Here is a 19,103-nt window from a genome sequence, read left to right as displayed (position 1 = left end):
ACAAACAACAGAGGGACCACACAGAGAACAGTAGGAGACAAGGTAACAACACAAAACACACCCCAGATGTAAGGACTTGCAGTAGGGGGTATCATTGAGGGTCCCAAGCAGACACACCTGCCCTGGGGCACAGAAACAAAAGAGCAATTTAAAGGGCAACTAGACTATAAGTGAAGACCATAGAGCTTCTGCCAAATGGTGGAAGGAACTGCTAGAACTCTCTCCAGGGTCGGAGATGCCTGAAATTGCCACTATTTCTTTCCCAACACTCTACTTTGACAGTGCCAATGAAAGCAGAGTCCAGGCACTCTTGCTGGCCTATTAAAACTGCCCCAGCAAGTCCCAGGCCCCTAACCCAGATCAGCTTTCCCACCAAGACAGCCTATTGCCTTTGCCAGCCCCAGCTCTAGCCATCCCAACAAGGTGGCCCTGGAAGCTCCAGCATACCCCAGGCCTGCACACAACAGCTCAAGCCCTCCCGCCCGTGTGGCCCTGGCACAGAGTACATTGGAATGCCTGGTCCCATGTCCACACCAGCTCAAGTCATACACCAACGAGTCTGCGCCAGCTCTAGCCGCAGCCATCCTGCCCATGTGACCCATTGTAGCAAGCCCCAGGGCAACCCTAGCTCACGCCTACTCCAGCTCCAACTGCCCAACCAAATCCTGTTGGCATACACAGTAAACAAAGGGGACTGCTACATAAGGCCACTCCTTCAAGACCAAGAGTTAGCTGTTCTGCCAAATTTACAGACACAAATGCAGAAAGACAAACAACATAAGGAAACAGAATGTTCAAAACAAGAGAACAACATAAAACCTCAGAAAAAAAAACCCTAATAGAGGTAATTAATTTACTTGATAAGCAATTCAAAGTAATGGTCATAAAGATGCTTGCTCAACTTAGAAGAATGAAGAAATACAGTAAGAACCTTAACAAAGCGGTAGAAAATATAAGAAGGTACCAAAAAGCAGTCAGAGCTGAAAATTTCAATAACTGAACTAATAAATACACTAGAGGACATCAACAGATTAGAGCATAAGGAAGAATGGATCACCTGAATGGAAGATAGAATAGTGGAAATCACCCAATCAGAACAGCAAAAGAAGAAAGAATTTTTAAAAAATGAGAATAGTTTAAGAGACTTCAGAAATGACAATAATTGTACTAACATTCACATTGTAGGGGTTTCAGAAGGATAAAAATAAGAGACAGAAAATCTGTTTGAAGAAATAATGGCTACAAACATCCTTAACCTAGTAAAGGAAAGACATGCATGTCCAGGAAGTACAGAGAGTTCCAAACAAGATGAAACCAAAGAGAGCCATACAAAGATATATTATAATTAAAATGGCAAAAGTTAGGGGCGCCTGTGTGGCTCAGTCAGTTAAGTGTCCAACTTCAGTTCAGGCCATGAACTGACAGTACGGAGACTGGAGCCTTCTTCAGTCTCTGCCTCCCTCTCTCTCTGTCCCTTTCTCTCCCTCCCTCCCTTTCTCTCTCTCTCTCTCTCAAAAACAAACAGTAAAAAAAAAAAATTAATAAGAAATAAATTCCAAAGACTGAAATCATAACAAGTATCTTTGCCAACCCCAACGGTATGAAATTAGAAATTAACTGCAAGAAGAAACCTGGAAAAGCACAAACATATGGAGACTAAACAATGTTACTAAACAATCAATGGGTCAACAAAGAAATCAAAGAGAAAATAAAAAACTATGTTGAAACAAATGAAAAATAGAAACACAACTTTCAAACCTATAGAACACATCAAAAGCAGTTCTAACAGACAAGTTTATAGCAATCTCAAGAAATATGAAAATTCCCAAATAAACAGTATTAATTTACATGTAAAGAAAATAGAAAAAGAACAAAACCCCAAGTTAGGAGAACAAAGACCAAAGCAGAAATAAAATGAAACAGAGATTGAAAAACAGACAAGATCAATGAAATTAAAACCAGATTACTGAAAAGATAAACAAAATCAATAAACCTCTAGTCAAAATCATGAAGAGAAAAAGACAGGACCCAAATAAATAAATTAAACACGAGAAGCTATAACTGACACGATAAAAATATAAAGGATCCTAAGAAATTAGTACAATTACATGCCAACAAATTGGCAAACACAGAAGAAATGGATAATCATGATAACCACATAAAAAGTATGATTCTAGAAATGTATCCATTTCTTCTGGGTTCCAAGACTTGATTACAAAAAAATAATAAATAGACCAATTACAAATAATAAAATTCAATCAGTAATTTTAAAACTCCCAGAAACAAAGGTCCAGGACCAGAGAGCTTCACAGATGAATTCTACCAACATTTAAAGAGTTAGTAACTATCCTTCTCAAATTATTCCAAAAAATCGAAGAAGAAGGAATGCTTCCCAACTCATTTTACGAGGCCAGCATTACCCTGATATCAAAACCAGTCAGATATCACACACACAAAAAGAAAATTACAGGCAATATCCCTGGTGAATATAGATGTAAAAATCGCCAACAAAATATTAGCAAAATGAATTGAACAATATGTCAAAAGGATCATATACCATGATCACGTGGGACTTATTTCAGGGATGCAAGAATGACTCAACATTTGCAAATCAATCAACATAACACACCATTTTAACAAAATGAAGGATAAAAATCATATCATCTTAACAGATGCAGAAAGACTGTTTAAAAAAATACAATATCCATTTATAAAAACTCTCTCAACAAAGTGGGTATAGAAGGAATGTACATCAAAACCATAAAGTCCATACATGACAAACCCACAGTTAACATCATACTCAATGGTGAAAAGCTAAAAGGCTTTCCTCTAGGATCAGGAATAAGACAAGGACTCCCCCATGCTTATTCAACATAGTACTAGAAACCTTGGCCATAGCAATTAGGCAAGAAAAAGAAAAGCATCCAAATTGGAAAGGAAGAAGTAAAACTGTTCACTACTGGAAGATAATATATTATATATAATGTATACATACACAATGGAATACTCCTCAGCCATTAAAAGAATGAAATCTTACCATTTGTGACAACACAGATGGACCTACACAATAATATACTAAGTGAAATAAGTCAGACAGTAATGACAATACTGTATGATTTCACTTATATGTGGAATCTAAAAAACAAGACAAAAGAATAAACAAAACAGAAATAGACTCCCATAGACATAGGAAACAAACTCCTGGTGACCATAAGGGAGAAGGTGAAATAGGGAGCAGATAAAATAAGATTAAGGGGAGTAAGAAGTACAAACTTCCAGTTATAAAATAACTAAGTCATGGGGCTGTAATGAACAACATAGAGAATATAGTCAATAATGTTATAATAACTTTGTATGGTGATAGATGATAACTAGACTTATCACGGGTGCCATTTTGTAGTATATAAAAATATCTAAACCTTATGATCTACAATACCTAAAACCAATAGGACACTGTATGTAATTATACTTCAGTCAATCAATCAATCCTCAATTAGATCCATTCTTCCATGGGGGAAAAAGGAATCAAGTTGCAGAAAAGCAAAAGATCACTGATGAATGACTCAGCCTCACTTTATTCACTGTAAGAAGTGAGACAGAGGTCTTAAGTCTTGTAAGAAAGCAAAGACTGCTTCTTACCCTCCCAAAAATGCACTACAGAGTAATATAGTAAGATTAACAGTTCCTTAAAATAAGATTTTCAACAAAAGTACAATTAAAGTATAAATTCTTCCAGGCAAGTGTTAATTTGTCTAACTAGTATGAGAGACTTTTTTCTTTAAATTATAATAAAGTAATAAAGTCTAAGGTTACTTTTCAATATAGTCAGTGGGGAAAGAAAACCTGAAATAAAGCACAGAACTGAAATATTCTTTAGTTTTACTACAGCTCAAATCAATTTTACCTGAATATATAAACTGGAAACCGCCTCATAAAGTTGTTCAGTAATAATGCAAACAAAACTGTAAAGAAATACTGGCCAAAGGTTCATTAAATAGTTATCATCATTGAAAAACAAAAGCTTACTGGGAAGTCTTTATCCAGTTCATTTATCTGAATAGCAAAATTATCTGGAAATACTCCTTCTCTCCCATTAAGTTCACCCTTCCACCAGCCAGTTTCTCCAGTCTCCTATAATGCAAATGAAAAATCAAATAATTATATTAATTTTATATTATTTAAATATATATTTACTTATTAAACATTATATAAACTTATTTATATAAATACTGTAAACTATACACAAGTATTATATTTAAAATTGAAATATAATAATAAATATAACATTCACAATGCAAAATATTATATAATATTAATAATAGGTGTTATCTTTAAATAAGAAAAAAGTTCACAACAAAATATAAAAATACTGAATTCCATTATTTTTACAAGAAAAAAAAAGGGTTGGGGAGCCTGGGTGGGTCAGTTGGTTGAACGTGTGACTGTGGCTCAGGTCATGATATCACAGTCTGTGGGCTCGAGCTCAGAGCCTGGAGCCTGCTTCAGATTCTATGTCTCCTTCCCACCCCTCCCCAACTCCCACTCACATTCTGTTTCTCCCTCTCAAAAATAAGCATTAAAAAATTTTTTTTATGAAAAAGAAAAAAAAAGAGTTAAACAGATCATAAGGTCCTCCCTAAAAAGCAAATATTACCCATACATTACTTCCAGCAGTAGTTATAAAATTGGGATTTTTTTTTTTAATGAGTCAAAAATTTTAGGGGCACCTGGGTGGCTCAGTTGGTTAAGCATCAACTTTGGCTCAGGTCATGATCTCACGGCTTGTGAGTTCGAGTCTTGCATCGGGCTCTGTGCTGACAGCTCAGAGCCTGGAGCCTGCTTCAGATTCTGCGTGTCCCTCTCTCTCTGTCCCTCCCCACTCACGCTCTATGTCTCTCTCTCTCAAAAATGAATAAACGTTAAAAAATAAATAAAAAACAAAGGAGTCAAATAATTTTAAAATTTGGTTTATGAGGATAAATGGTTTTCAGCGAAGAGAAAGGACAAAGTGCTGAGAAGAGGGTGGACACAGACTATGACTTTCTAACCTGTATCTTACTTAACATTCTTAACACTTTATATACCAAAACAAATCATATTATTCATTTCTCTAGAAATTAACAAGTTATTCTACAATTCCTTCTAAATACCACCTGGCCATGAGAAATAAGGTGCAACCAGTCCAAAACTGTATGGATATTAAAAATTACATATACTAAACCATCCGATAACAAAGTCAATTTAAGACAGGGAAAATTTTTCAGAAATTGTGCTATATAGTCATTAACAAAAACTGTATTTTATTTATAGTTTTCTTGTATTACGGATAGTTACAGGGGCACCTGTGTGGCTGAGTCAGTTGAGCATCTGACTTCAGCTCAGGTCGTGATCAAGCGGTTTGTGAGTTTGAGCCCCACATCAGGCTCACTGCTGTCAGTGCAGAGCCCCCTCTCTCTGCCACTCCCTCGCTTGCACTCTCTCAAAAATAAAACAATAACAACAACAAAAAATAGTTAAAGGATTCTGCCCAGACCCAAATACTCCTGGGCTTTCTTTTTCTTTTTCCATAATTCATTCTAAGTTATAAAACTACTTAACTCTTTGAAATAGCTACATCATTTTCCAAACACAGTATGGTCTCATAAACGTCTACAATATTGATGGAATTGTTTCCCTATTCATTTTTTTTTTTAATTTTTAAAGTTTATTTTTGAGAGAAAGAGAGAGAGGGAGAGAGAGTGTGGGTGTGAGGGAAGGGCAGAGAGAGAGAGAGAGAGAGGAAGAACATAATCCCAACCATGCTCCCCTGTTGTCAGTGTAGAGCCAGATGCAGAGCTCTATCCGATCCCATGAACCGTGAGATCATGACCTGAGCTGAAATGAAGAGTCAGACACTTAAACGACTGAGCCATCCAGGGGCCCCATTCTTTTTCTTGTTATATTATAAACGATACAAAAAGCATTAGATGCAAAAAAAATGTAATGGGGTAAACTAGGAAGTGAGAACAGAAACTTAGAGGAGCTGGGGCTAGAGAGAAAATATAACAGGATGGCAAAAGTAATCCCCAAAACATCAATTATTATACAAACAGACAATAAAAATCTACTCAAAAAAAACTTTCTGAGAATTTACCATGTGTCATGTTCTCAGGACACAGAAACAAGACAAAATCCCAGCTCCTCCAGAGCTTACATTGTACGGGGAAATAGAAGAATGAATAAATTAAATAATTCACCAAACACCTGACAAGTATCTTACCTTACTTATCAAGTGGATTATCTCTCCCTCTTTAAAAGAAAGCTCATCTTCATTAGTACCTTCATAGGCAAATAATGTTCTACAATATTCCTTAGCTAAAATAAAGAAAGTAAATAATGCAGATTAAATAAATTGGTTCTTTTAACAATACTTATTAAGCCTCTACTTTGTGTTAAAAAAAGTACACTAGAAGCTGTTAAAGATGAATAATGTCGGCCGACACTATATACTGAATTAAGTAACAATTTCATTAATTCACACTTTCAAATAGTTCCTAGTGCTAATATGTTCTAGGCGCTGGTTCTAACTGTAGGGAGATACATCCGTGAACAAAGCACACTGAACTCTTTGACCCTGCAGTGCTTACCTCTAGTAGGATCTAATACTCTGATCAAGTAGTACAGTGTTGATATACAGTTTCAAAAAATCTAATAATACATTTGAGCATGCTTCTTTCCCAACATGAAAATTTTATTCAAAAATTTACCTTTAATTTTACTTTCCGTGTCTGTTTTTGTTATCTCCACACTCTGAGTTTTGGATCCTACTGACTGTATAATTAAGGGCTAGAAAAGAAAAGGATGGTATCAACTATTTTAAGTGAGAATTAAGATAACAGTATTAAACAAAATTTTCATTTGCAGTAAGCCAGCCTTCCCTAATGGTACTTACAGCCAGGTTAGTAATGTGACTGAAAAGACAGAGATAACAAAACTACTGAAATGATAGCTCAGAACTTCAAATTTTTAAAACTTCCTATCTTAAGAATAATACACATTCTGATACCCATAATACCCATAAGTGTCACTTAATGTTAAACCTCCAAAATAAATAAAAATAATAGCACCTGAAAATGTACTGAGTAGGAACTCCTTAGCTAAACACTTTACATACCTTATAACTTAATCCTCTGAATAATCTGTATAAAGTAAGCATTATTATTCGTTCCTCTTACAGACTAGGAAGCAGTTAAGAAACCTGCCCACCTTAACAGTAATTTAGTAGTGGAGCCTGGATTTGAATTTAGTAGTGAGCCAGAGGAAGTCTGACTCTAGAAAGTGGGCTTTTAAACCACAGCACTAAACTTGGGGATAGAGAAAAAAAAAAGAAAAAAAAAGGTCTTTATACTTCATTGCTGCTATCTGAATGAAAACACCTAGGTAATGTTACCACCCTTACAACTATAGTCAGTAGAAAATTTTACATTGTAATTGACTAAAGTAAGTCCTTCATACTAGTGTTTTCCTTGACTTCTCTCCCCAGAAAGAACATTACTTTTGACCTTAGCTTTCATTAGTTAAAAATCTAAATATACTACTAATTTACCTATCACTGTGTGTTCTGTTTCTCTTTTAAGATACTCACTTTAATTTTTCACAAGTCTAACCATCATTTCTTCTAATCTGATATCAATCACCTACAAATATAGCAAATGTGCTCTCTATCAATTCCTGGATCAGTGATCAAAAAGCAAGGCTTGCAAGGCTCTCAAATAGGGTGATATTTGAGAGGACTCTCACTAACAGTTACTCTTGAGTAGTGAACATTGTAAGTGGCAACTGAAAGAGTATTAGTGTAATCATTAACTAAATAAAATTATTCGTTATGAATCATAAGCTTTAAAGTTAGAAAGGAGCCCCAGATTATCTAATGTCCTTCATAATGCAAACAGTGCTTCTCCAGCATCCCTGGCTATTATATGGCTGGCTATACAACCATTCCAAAAACCACAAGAATTCCAATCTTTACCTTGAATCAAGGTATCAAAACCAAGAACCAATTAGGCCCCATAATCTTACTGCCACAGTCTCAGAGCTAGGAGAGGGTAGGGTAGAAAGTACAAGTTCTCTTTCCTGAACCCAAATCATTATTACATGAAAATATATGTAGCAAACTGGGAAAGAAAAAATATGTGGAAACTAACCATTTTAGAAGAAAACTTGAGAATATATTTCACCAACCAAATCAGTCTAATAAGTGAAATATAGCGGAACTAGGTAAGTAAATACTGAAATACTTTCAACTCTTAAAACTTAAATACAGACATACAACTGAGAACTAAAATGAAACAATGCCCTAAAAGTCAACAGGAAAACCTCTTAACTGAAGTACTCAATCTGTACCTCTAAGGTGTGAACCTCAAAAAACAGCCTTGAAATTCATGTTCTAAAAATTGTAGCTCTTTTCCCCCAAAACAAAACATTATTAGTTTATTTCAAAATCTGTTACTAAAGGGGTGCCTGCATGGCTTGGTTAGAGGATCGTACAGCTCTTGATGTCAGGGTTGTGAATTAAAACCCAACACCTGGTGGGAGATTACTCAAATAAATAAAACTTAAAAAAAAAAAATCTTTGAAACCTATTATTAGATGTTATAATTTATGGTACATTCATTTTGATTTATTTCATAATGCCATCAAAATGCTAATGAAAAACAAAGTTCTCCATACATTTAGAGGAGAAGCAAATTTCACCACTGCCAACAATCCAGAGGAGAGTTAAGTAGTGCCTAATTAACTTAATACCTCATTGTGAATCCATTTTAAAATGACCCATCTTAGGCCTATTTCAAATTTAAAGAAAAAGTATGTAATTTTAGCTTTAAAAAAAGGCAAAAAACAAAACAAAACAAAAAAACTCCTGCCCTTTCCATTTTTACCTATGGTAACTAAAAACTTAGAAAAGTTGGTATTAATACCAATAAACATTCTCATTTTATAAGAATCAAACATAAACATTAATCAGTGTAATGCTGAAAACAGTTTCTCACAGTCGTCTCAATCATAACCAATTATTAGCAATTTCAAAAAAGGGTGTGTAACAGAGTTGCAAACTGACTTACACCTTAAAAAGTGCTTCATGAGAGAGTTAAGTAGAGTTAATCTAAGTTCACCATTATTACCTTTTCTGTTTTCTTTTCTTCTGCTTCACTGCCAGATGTTCTCGTCCTCAGTTTCACAGAGCCTTCTTTAAAAATGTCTCCAAATCCAATTCCTCGAATTTTCTTTGGCTGTGTGACTGATCCCAGTGCAGCCTCATTCCCACTGCCCAGAGACGCTGAGGGTGAGGTAGGCCCAGCGAAAACATTTTCTGAAAGAATAGTTTGCTTTTGAAGAATGCAGAATTACAAAGATCGTGATATTTCCCTCCCATATTGTTTACATCCTATGCCTAATTAAAAATGATAAAATAAAGTTAAATGACAGAGTACTAAAATATCCAAAAAAGTAAGATACGCTTATACTGCATTTTTTGGATACTGTTTAAGATGGTATCAATTTTAGGTATATTCAATTAGTAAAATGCTAATTAAGAAATGAAGGGGGCGCCTGGGTGGCTCCGTTGGCTGAGCATCTGACTTCAGCTCAGGCCATGAGCTCACGCTTCAGCTGGTGAGTTTAAGCCCTGCACAGGTTCGCTGCTGTCAGGCTGTCAGCGTAAAGCCTGGTTCTGGTTCAGACCCTCTGTCTCCCTCTCGGCCCCTCCCCCACTTGCACTCTCCTAAAAATAGACAAATATTTTTTAAAAAAAGATTAAATGCTTGATAGGATTCAGTATTTTGTGTGAAGACTTTTGATAATTAATTCAAATTTCTTCATATGCTACTCAGACTTTGTATTACTTCTATTTGTTGAGAAGTTGTACTATTCAAGGAATTTTTCCATCTAAGTTATCAAATTCATGAGTATATTTTTTCCTTATCCCTTTAATGTCTGATCTGTGGTGACATTCACATCTGGTTATTAATCAGACAGTAATATTTTCTTTTTTCTTCAATCAGTCATTGGACCTTTATCAATTTTGTATCTTTTCAAAAAACTCAACTGTTGATCTTCTTGAATGTTGGCTTGTTTTTTATTTCATAGTTTCTTGCTCTCATTTCCTGCTCCAAATTATTTCAGGTTTACTTTGCTCTTCTTTTATTGATTTCAGATAAAAACTTAGATCATGGACATTAGTTTTTTCTTTTCTAGTATTAGCATTGAAAGCAATAAATTTCTCCATAGGTGCTGTTTTACCTGCATTCCACAAATTTTGATTGTTTCCATTTTTTTCATTTGAAAAACCAGTTTTTTCCCTCACAATTTCTTCTTTGACCCACAGGTTACTTACAAATATTGTTTAGTTTCCAAGTAACTGAGGATTTCCCAAATATCTATTACTAAAATAATTCCATTGTATTCACAAAACCTACTTCATAGGACTTGAAATCTTCTAAGTTTTCTGAGACTTCTTTGATGCCCAAACATTAAGGGTGTATCTGGTAATATTCCATGTACTCTTCAAAGGAATGTGTATTCTCTTACCAGGGTAACTATCCATAAACATCAGTTAGATCCACTTATTTGATTATTCGAGTTTTCTACATCATCACTAATTTCTATCAATTAATGAGAGAAGCATGTTCAAATCTATGTGCGGATTTGCCTGTTTCAGTTCTGGCAGTCTCTGTCTCACGTACTTTGAAGTTCTGGTATTAGATTACACATATAGGGGTGCCTGGGTGGCTTAGTCAGTTAAGCATCTGACTCTTGATTTCGGCTCAGGTCACGATTTCACAGTTGTGAGATCGAGTCCCACATCAGGCTCTGCACTGAGTATGGAACCTGCTTGGGATTCTCTCTCCCCCCACCTTTCCCTTCCCCTCCCCTGCTCTCTCTCAAAATAAATAAACATTTTTTTTTAAATAATGCAGTTTTAGAATTGTTACATAATTTTTATGAATTGACTCTACCATTATGAAATGTTCCTTTTTATCCCTGGTAATATATTTTTTTCCTGAAATACACTTTGACATTAATGTAACCATTCTAGATTTCTTATGCTTTGCACTGAATTCCCTTTTTCTTCTTTCGTTTAACCAGTACCTTAATATTTCAAGTGAGCTTCTGGTAGGAAGCATATTAAGCATATTATCCAGTCAACTGCCTTTTCAATTAGAGTTTTTAGAGAACTTAATTTTCATGTAATCACTGATGTGGTTTAAATCCATTATCTTGCTATTTGTTTTCTATTTACCCAGTTGATCTTTGTTCCTTTCTCTCTCTTTTTGTTTTGGGTTGTTTTTTGCTTTAACAATAGACTTTTATTTTTTTCATTTTGGGAGTTTAGAAGCCAGATCAGTGCTGGCATGTTGGGTTCTGGTGAGATCTCTCTTCCTGACTTACAGATGGCTGCCTTCTCACTGTGCCCTCATATGGCCTTTCCTCAGTATGTGCACATAGAGACAGCGGGCTCTGTTGTCTCCTTTTTTATTAAGATATAACTGACATATAACACTATATTAGTTTTAGGTGTACAAATAATGATTCCATACATGTATGTGTGTGTGTGTGTGTGTGTGTGTGTAGTGAAACGATCACCAGTCTTAACATCTATCACCATACAGTTATAAATTTTTTTCTTATAACGAAAATTTTCAACATCTTCTCTCCTATGAATTTTCAAATATACAATTTTATTAACTACAGTCACCATACTCTGCATTACATCCCCAGAACTTATTTTTATATATAATAAATTTATATATATATGTTTATATATAATTGGAAGTTTGTGCCTTTTGACCACCTTCACCCATTCTGCCCATCCTATACCCCTTGCTTCTGGCAACCACCAATGTTTTCTGTATCTCTAAGTTTAGTGTGTTTTTAGATTCTACATCTAAGTGAGATCATACAGTATGTGTCTTCATCTGTCTGACTTATTTCATTTGTAAGTCATCCATGACTTATTTTGCTTATAAGTTTTATCCATGTTGATGCAAATGGTAAGATTTCTTTATATTCTGTGGCTGAATAATATTCCATTGTGTATATATAACATGTTCTTTTTTTAATTTAATGTTGTTTTTTTTTTTTTTGATAGAGAGCACACACGAGAGTGTGTGCACAAGAGTGCATAAGCAGGAGAGGAGTAGAGAAAGAAGGAGAGAGAGACTTCCAAGATCAGCGCAGGGCCTGATCTCACAAACTGCAAGATCATGGCCAGAGTTGAAAACCGAGAGTCAGATGCTCAACTGACTGAGCCACCCAGGTGCCCCATAATACATTTTCTTTATCCATTATGTAAATAATGCTGTGATGAACACAAGGGTGCAGATATCTTTTCAAGTTAGTGTATTACTCTTCTTTAGGTAAATGACCATAAGTGGGATTGCTGGATCACATGGTAATTTTAAGTTTTTGAGGAACCTCCATACTGTCATAGTGCCTGTGCCAATTTACATTCCCACCAACAGTGCAGGTCGCTTCCCTTTTGTCCTCATCGTCACAAACACTTCTGGTCTTTTTGATAACAGCCATCTGAACAGGTGTGAGGTGATATTTCATTGTGGTTTCGGTTTGTACTCCTCTGAATATTAGTGATGTTGAGCATCTTTTCATGTATATATTGGGCATCTGTACATCATCTTTGAAAAAATACCTATTCAGATCCTCTGCCCATTTTTAATGGTTTTTAGTTGGATAAGCTCTCTCTCTATATATATATACATGTGTGTATATATATGTGTGTATATATGTATGTATACATGTGTGTATATATATGTATATATATGTACATATATACACATGTATATATGTATATATACATATATACATATATACACACATACATATATACACACATGTATATATATGTACATATATATGTACATATATATATATATATGGAGATTAATGTCTTCTAAGATAAATGATTTGCAAATATTTACTCCCATTCCATAAGCTGCCTTTTCATTCCGTTGATGGGTTCCTTTGCTGTGGAGAAGATTTTTAGACGGATGTAGTCCCATTTGTTCATTTTTGCTTTTGTTGCCTTTGCTTTTGGAGTCAAGTCCAAAAACTCATCTCCAAGACTGATGTCAAAGAGCTTACCACCTAGGTTTTCTTCTAGGAGGTTTATGGTTTCAGGTATTTGTTGAAGTCCTTAATCCATTTTGAGCTGATTTTCGTGTCTTTTTTTTTTTAAGTAATTTTTACCACTTCATTTTATTATTTATCAGCTATTCCTCATTGTTTTACTTTCTTAGGGGTTGCTCTAGCTTTATAATATGCCATCTTTAACCCAACAAAATCTACATTCAAATAACACTATACCACTTCACATACAATGGGCACATTTCCATTTCATCCTCTGTGTTTAGAACTACTATTGTCATACATACATACCTATATTTTACTTCTACATTATGTTCCCCATGATATATTATTTTGTTTTAAATAGTCAATTATCTTTTAAAGAAATTTAAAAATGGGAAACTTTTATGCTTATCCACATATTTACCTCTATTTTTGTCACTCTTCATTCTGCTTATATAGATACAAGTTCCCATCTAGTATCATTTTACTTTTTTCCTGGACAATTTGCTTTAATTTTTCTTTAGGATGCATTCTGCTGGTAATGAATTCTCTAGTATTCTTTGGCTGAAAACTTTTTTTAAAACAGGTTCCACGCTTGCCCAGTGCACAGCCCAACACGGGGCTTGAACTCAGGACCCTGAGATCAAGACCTGAGCTGAGAGTAAGAGGAAGACACATAACCGACTGAGCCACCCCAGGTGTCCCAGGCTGAAAACTTTTTTACCTCACCTTTATTCTGAAGAGTATTTTCACAAAAATAGGACTCTAGGTTGACCACTTTTCTTCTTCCAACACTTCAAAGATCTCATTCCATTACCTTCCACCATACTTAGTTTCTGATGATTATCTGTGGATTTTTATCTTTTTTATTTTTAAGTTTATTTATTTTTAGAGAGAGAAAGAGAGAGCGGACTTCTGTGTGACACAGGGAGAGAGAGAATCCTAGGCAGGCTCCTTGCTGTCAGCGCAGAACCCAACACAGGGCTCTATCTCATGAACCGTGAGATCATAACCTGAGTGGAAATCAAAAGTTGGATGCTCAACCGACTGAGCCACCTTTCTGTGGATTTTTATCTTAATTCTTCTCTACTTGAAGTGCCTTTTTCCTCTAATTCCTGAAATTTTCCACTTCACTGTTTATTTTTAGCACTTAATTATGATGTGCTTTTACCAGCCCTGGATTGTATGGTTACCCTTTTTGAATTTGTGGATTTATAGTTTGCATCAAATTGGACATATTTTAATATCTTTCTTCAAATATTTTTCCTGACCACCTTCTCTCTCCTCTTTTTCTGTAACTCTAGCTATGTATGTTAGACTCTTCAAAATTATCCCAAGTTTTTTGCAGTCTTTATGCTCTTTGTGCTTCACTTGGGATGCAGTCTACTACTACATTCTCAAGTTCGATCATTTTTTTCTTCGTGCTCTACTGGCAAAATTCCACAAGAAGGAATTCATTTCAGACATTGTGTATTTTGTCTCTAGTAGTCAGTTCCATTTGGTTCTTTTTTTATATCTTCTATTTCCCTCCTCATTAAGCTCACACTTTCGATTACCTCCTTGAGCATGCTGAGCATTTTTTTATAGTTATTTTAACATTCTTGTTGCCAACTCCATCATTTGTGGTCCACTTTCTATCAATCAATTTTTCCTCCAAATTGTCACATTTTGCTACTTCTTAGATATATAGCTGGTTATTTCATTTTATTCAATGTCAGTGAGTGCTAGATCTTGTTCTAATCCTTTAAAAACCACTGGTTCTCAACCTGGGGTGCTTCTGTACCCCAAGAGATACGTAGCAGTGTCTGGAGACAATTTTAGTTATTATAGCTGAAGAGTGCAACTAATATTCAGCAGGTACAGATCAGAGATGTTTATAAACATTCTACAATGCACTGAATAGACCCCAAAAGCAGAGCTATCCTGCCCAAACGTCATTAGGGACAAAGTTAAGAAACCCTATATTAAAGAAAACTGATCTTTTTCCAGCAAACAGGTAAGTATCTGCATACCAGTGTGAAGCTTTTTCAGGGTAGACCTAGAATAGCTGCTATTTGAAAACCCATCTACTCTCATTTCACCCTTCCACTGAGTTACCCATGTATTCAATGAAGTCTCTCAAAACCAAATGGAGAGAATTCAAAAATTTTTGACCTTGTTTAAGTTCTGGGAATTATTCATGTTAATCCCCAGTAATTACTACTCTTCACAAACTGTTCACATCTAACCTCACCAGGCCGCACCCCATACAATGACAGATTGGTATTCAGCCAAATACTCAAGGTAACTCTGTAATCACATTGCTAGAGCACTTTCACTTTCACTTTCTCTCTCCCTCTCTCTCCCTCTCTCCAGGTAATCAGTTCCACAATTCTAACTATCTTGGCTTGGTTGAACTCTAATCTCTAACTCCTCAACAAAACTGACAACCTTCTGTTGAATTTCACTCTTCCTGCACTACAGTCCAAATATTACCTCCTGGTAGAAATTCAGGACAATGATAGGGTTTTCCTTATTTGCCCTTTTCTCAAGTATCTCATTCCTGTGCTGCCTATACTCTGAAAATACTTGGGTTTTTTGTTGTTGTTGTTGTTGTTGTTGTTGTTGTTTTTGTTTTGTTTTGTTTTGAGAGCGAGAGAGAGAGAAAGCACATGTGAAAAGGGAAGAGTGGCAGAGGGACATGAGGTGGAGGGGGAAAGAGACAGAGGAGGGGGACAGAGCAGGGAAGGAGAATCTTAAGCAGGTTCCATGCTCAGGACTAAGCCCAATGCGGGGCTCAATCTCATGACCTTGGAATCATGACCTAAGCCGAAATCAAGAGTTGGATGCTCAACCAACTGAGCCATCCAGGCGCCCCTGAAAGTACTTGTTTTCAATAATTTGTTCAATTTCCCAGTTTTTAAGGTGGGAAAGTAATTCCACACTGTCTTACTCCCTCACTGCTAGAACTGTGGTCTAAATATTGTAATATACAGCTTCAATAACCAGTCTATCAGACAAAACAATATTCAGACAGAATAGTATGAGGTACCTACTGAGAGGCCTTTTAAAGTGAAACAATCTATGGTATTAATAAACCATACTCTGACAAATGCAACTTCATCAAATGATTTTAAGGTGCAATTTCCAGTTTTTAGAATTATGACCAAAAGTGAAAATTTTCTTTTAGATTTAGTGACTGTAAACTTTACAGGAGTCCTTAAAGCATATCATTAAAATAAATGCCTAGATATTAAAAGTTATCTAGTACTAATAGATAGGCTGATTGCTTTCACCTCATTGAAAATTGTCAAAACTACTATATTATTAAATCAATGGTTGGAAGGCAATATAGTATAGCGATAAAGCACATGAACTTTAGAGTCAAACCTTTTTTTTTTTTTAATGTTTATTTATTTTTGAGAGACACAGACAGAGCATGAACGGAGGAGGGTCAGAGAGAGGGTGACACAGAATCTGAAGCAGGCTCCAGGCTCCGAGCTGTCAGCACAGAGCCCGACGCGGGGCTCGAACTCACGACCGTGAGATCATGACCTGAGCCGAAGTCAGATGTTTAACCTAATGAGTCACCCAGAAGCCCCACAGAGTCAAACCAGCCTAATTCATATCACCTCCTCTACTATATGTGCCCAGTGTCTTCACCTGTAAAACAAGACTCTCATAAGACTGCTATGAGGATTAAACTGATTCCTATAAAAGTGCTCGACAGTGTCTGGCTCAGTGGCTCTTATTTTTAATGAGTTTAAAGATGTATTACTGAGCACCATTCAAGTTAAGAGACAGCATGATAACACAGAACAAAAAACAAAAGGGAAAACATCTTAAACACAACAAGGAAGAATGGAAGGAGAAGGGGAGAGGAGAAAGGAAGAAAGGTATATGGAGAAGGGGGTTGGGTGTGAACAGGAGGTTTTATAACCAGAGAAAACAGAAATCTTACCAAATGCCTATATACTTCATCTGTCAGACTGTCCTTGAATTGCTAAGCTTGTAGAAAAATTGTATCTACATTTCACGTGTGCCACTGTCAGAAAACGTAACAAGCAAGTAAGTCTTCCTATTAAGCCTAAAACTCTCTCTTCCTTTTGTATTAAATCTCTATAGCAAAAGCCACTTAATGGCTTATACCTCCAAATAAAGTGACTTAAAATAACCAAAAGTCCTAAAATATAATTGTTGGGGAAAAAAAAAGGAATCTTTATGTGAGCTGTACTGAGTGCTAAAGAAAAGTAAAACAAAGTAGAAACTTGATGAAAATACAAAGCATTTGATAGAAGCAATCCAAGTTCACCTTTTTTTTTTTTTTTTTTTAGAGAGAGAGCATGTGAATGGGGAAGAGGGACAGAGGGAGAGAGGGAGAATCTTAGGCAGCCACCACACCCAGCATGGAGCCTGACATGGGGCTCAATCCCACAACCCTGGGATCATGACCTACAGAGAAATCAAGAGTTAGACGCTAAACCGACAGAGTCACCCGGGTCCCCCGGCTCACTATTACACATTAAATGGGGAACTAATGTAGAGTATCTTAAAGTAAAACATGTAAACCAAGTAGGACTTAGAATCTAAAGTTGCTAGCATAAATCCCCCCTCTTTTTACTCCAAAGAATATCTTTCAGCATTATTCAAAGATTTTGAAAATAATCCTACATTTCCTAAGAAAATGTTGTGTGTGTTTTAAATAGTTAAAATCTGTATTCCTTAGTTCCTAAAGAGAAATTCAGAAACAGCATCTGGCTATACAAAGACTCACAATGTATTACCAGTAAAAGTATCAAAGCCCCACAACAATTTTCCTTACAAAGCTGTTCACTGGGAGTTGTTCAAGGTGAATGCCAATGTGGGAATACAAACACCAAAGCAAGTGTGCACCACCTTAAACCCTGCAGGCCAAGCTGCAGACCACCAAATTTCCCTCCACCACCTTTGGCACTTCCAGCATATACCCCATTCCACAAGCATCCCGTGCACTAGCAACAAGCACTATCTTCTTTTCCAGAGCCCAAATAATCAAATGAAACCTCTGCTGACTCCTTCTAAGAGAATGAACCCTCCCTACCCATAAGAAATCAGAACTTCTAAAGAACAACCCATCAGGGTTTCTTAACCATTTCGTGTCATGCGTGCATCTAGTAGCCCGAACCCAGAGGAATGTGTGGCTCAAAACATTGAACTGGGAGGACCCTTTTAGTTTCCTCAAAATTCTGACCTCTCATTTTTAGCATCTCTCCTCTTTCATAGAAAAAAAACAAAAAACAAAAAAACTCAGACATCTCTCCTTCAGTTTCCCAGCACTAATGCTGGTGTCTCTCCAATCAATTGAGACTAATCATGATACCTACGGTGAGAATCTCACTCCCTCTACCTTCTGGGCAAATCCTGTTCTGGTGATCAATCCCATTCTTCTGAATTTGCATCTTCAACTCCTCCCTCTCCACTTGTTCTTTGCCACAGAATATATGTTGTTCTCAACTGCTGCACTGCTTTATACTTACTCTCTCCACTGCTTCCCCACCCAATCATCTTTCTTTACTGCCCTTAGGCAGGTCATGAATGATCTTTGTCCCTAAATCCAAGATTACATTTTATTTATCTTACTTACCTTACTTAACCTCACAAGCAGCATCAGGCAATACTGCCTATGTCCTCCCTGAAAAACTCTCCCCTTGACTACTGCACACTCATGGGTTTCCTCCTGGCTCTCTCTCTCTCTGTGTGCCTTCTTGGTCTTCTTTTTAGTAATTCTATCTCAGCTAATACCATGAATGTTGCTATATAGGATTCGATCCAAGGCTCTTTTCTTCACTCTAGACAGTCTCTCTAGGTGATCTCATCTAACTCCAAAGCTTCTGCAAAGGCTGTGCAACAGGAATGTTCCTTACATCTTTAAAACTGTAAGGAGACCAACATGAACAAAGGGGCGAGTTAAATAGGAGGCAAAGAGAGGTAGGGGGAGGCATATGTAGATGCCCAGTCACAGG

The 19,103-nt window shown here is 36.2% G+C and overlaps 1 protein-coding gene across 1 annotated transcript in view; it reads right to left on the bottom strand.

Annotated features, from left to right (window-relative positions):
- The window catches only part of LOC122489601 (CD2 associated protein), a 142,919-nt gene that overhangs the window by 44,160 nt on the left and 79,656 nt on the right, over nucleotides 1–19,103 (bottom strand). Inside the window, exons 6-9 of the mRNA XM_043591610.1 lie at nucleotides 9,162–9,349; nucleotides 6,747–6,825; nucleotides 6,260–6,354; nucleotides 4,027–4,131 (exon numbers count right to left, since the gene is read on the bottom strand). Coding sequence (XP_043447545.1) covers nucleotides 4,027–4,131; nucleotides 6,260–6,354; nucleotides 6,747–6,825; nucleotides 9,162–9,349 — 467 coding nt within the window. The remainder of the gene's footprint in view (nucleotides 1–4,026; nucleotides 4,132–6,259; nucleotides 6,355–6,746; nucleotides 6,826–9,161; nucleotides 9,350–19,103) is intronic.

This window comes from Prionailurus bengalensis, chromosome B2 (genome assembly GCF_016509475.1).
Source record: "Prionailurus bengalensis isolate Pbe53 chromosome B2, Fcat_Pben_1.1_paternal_pri, whole genome shotgun sequence".
Classification (NCBI taxonomy): Eukaryota; Metazoa; Chordata; class Mammalia; order Carnivora; family Felidae; genus Prionailurus; species Prionailurus bengalensis.
This window is presented reverse-complemented; position numbering and strand designations above follow the sequence as displayed.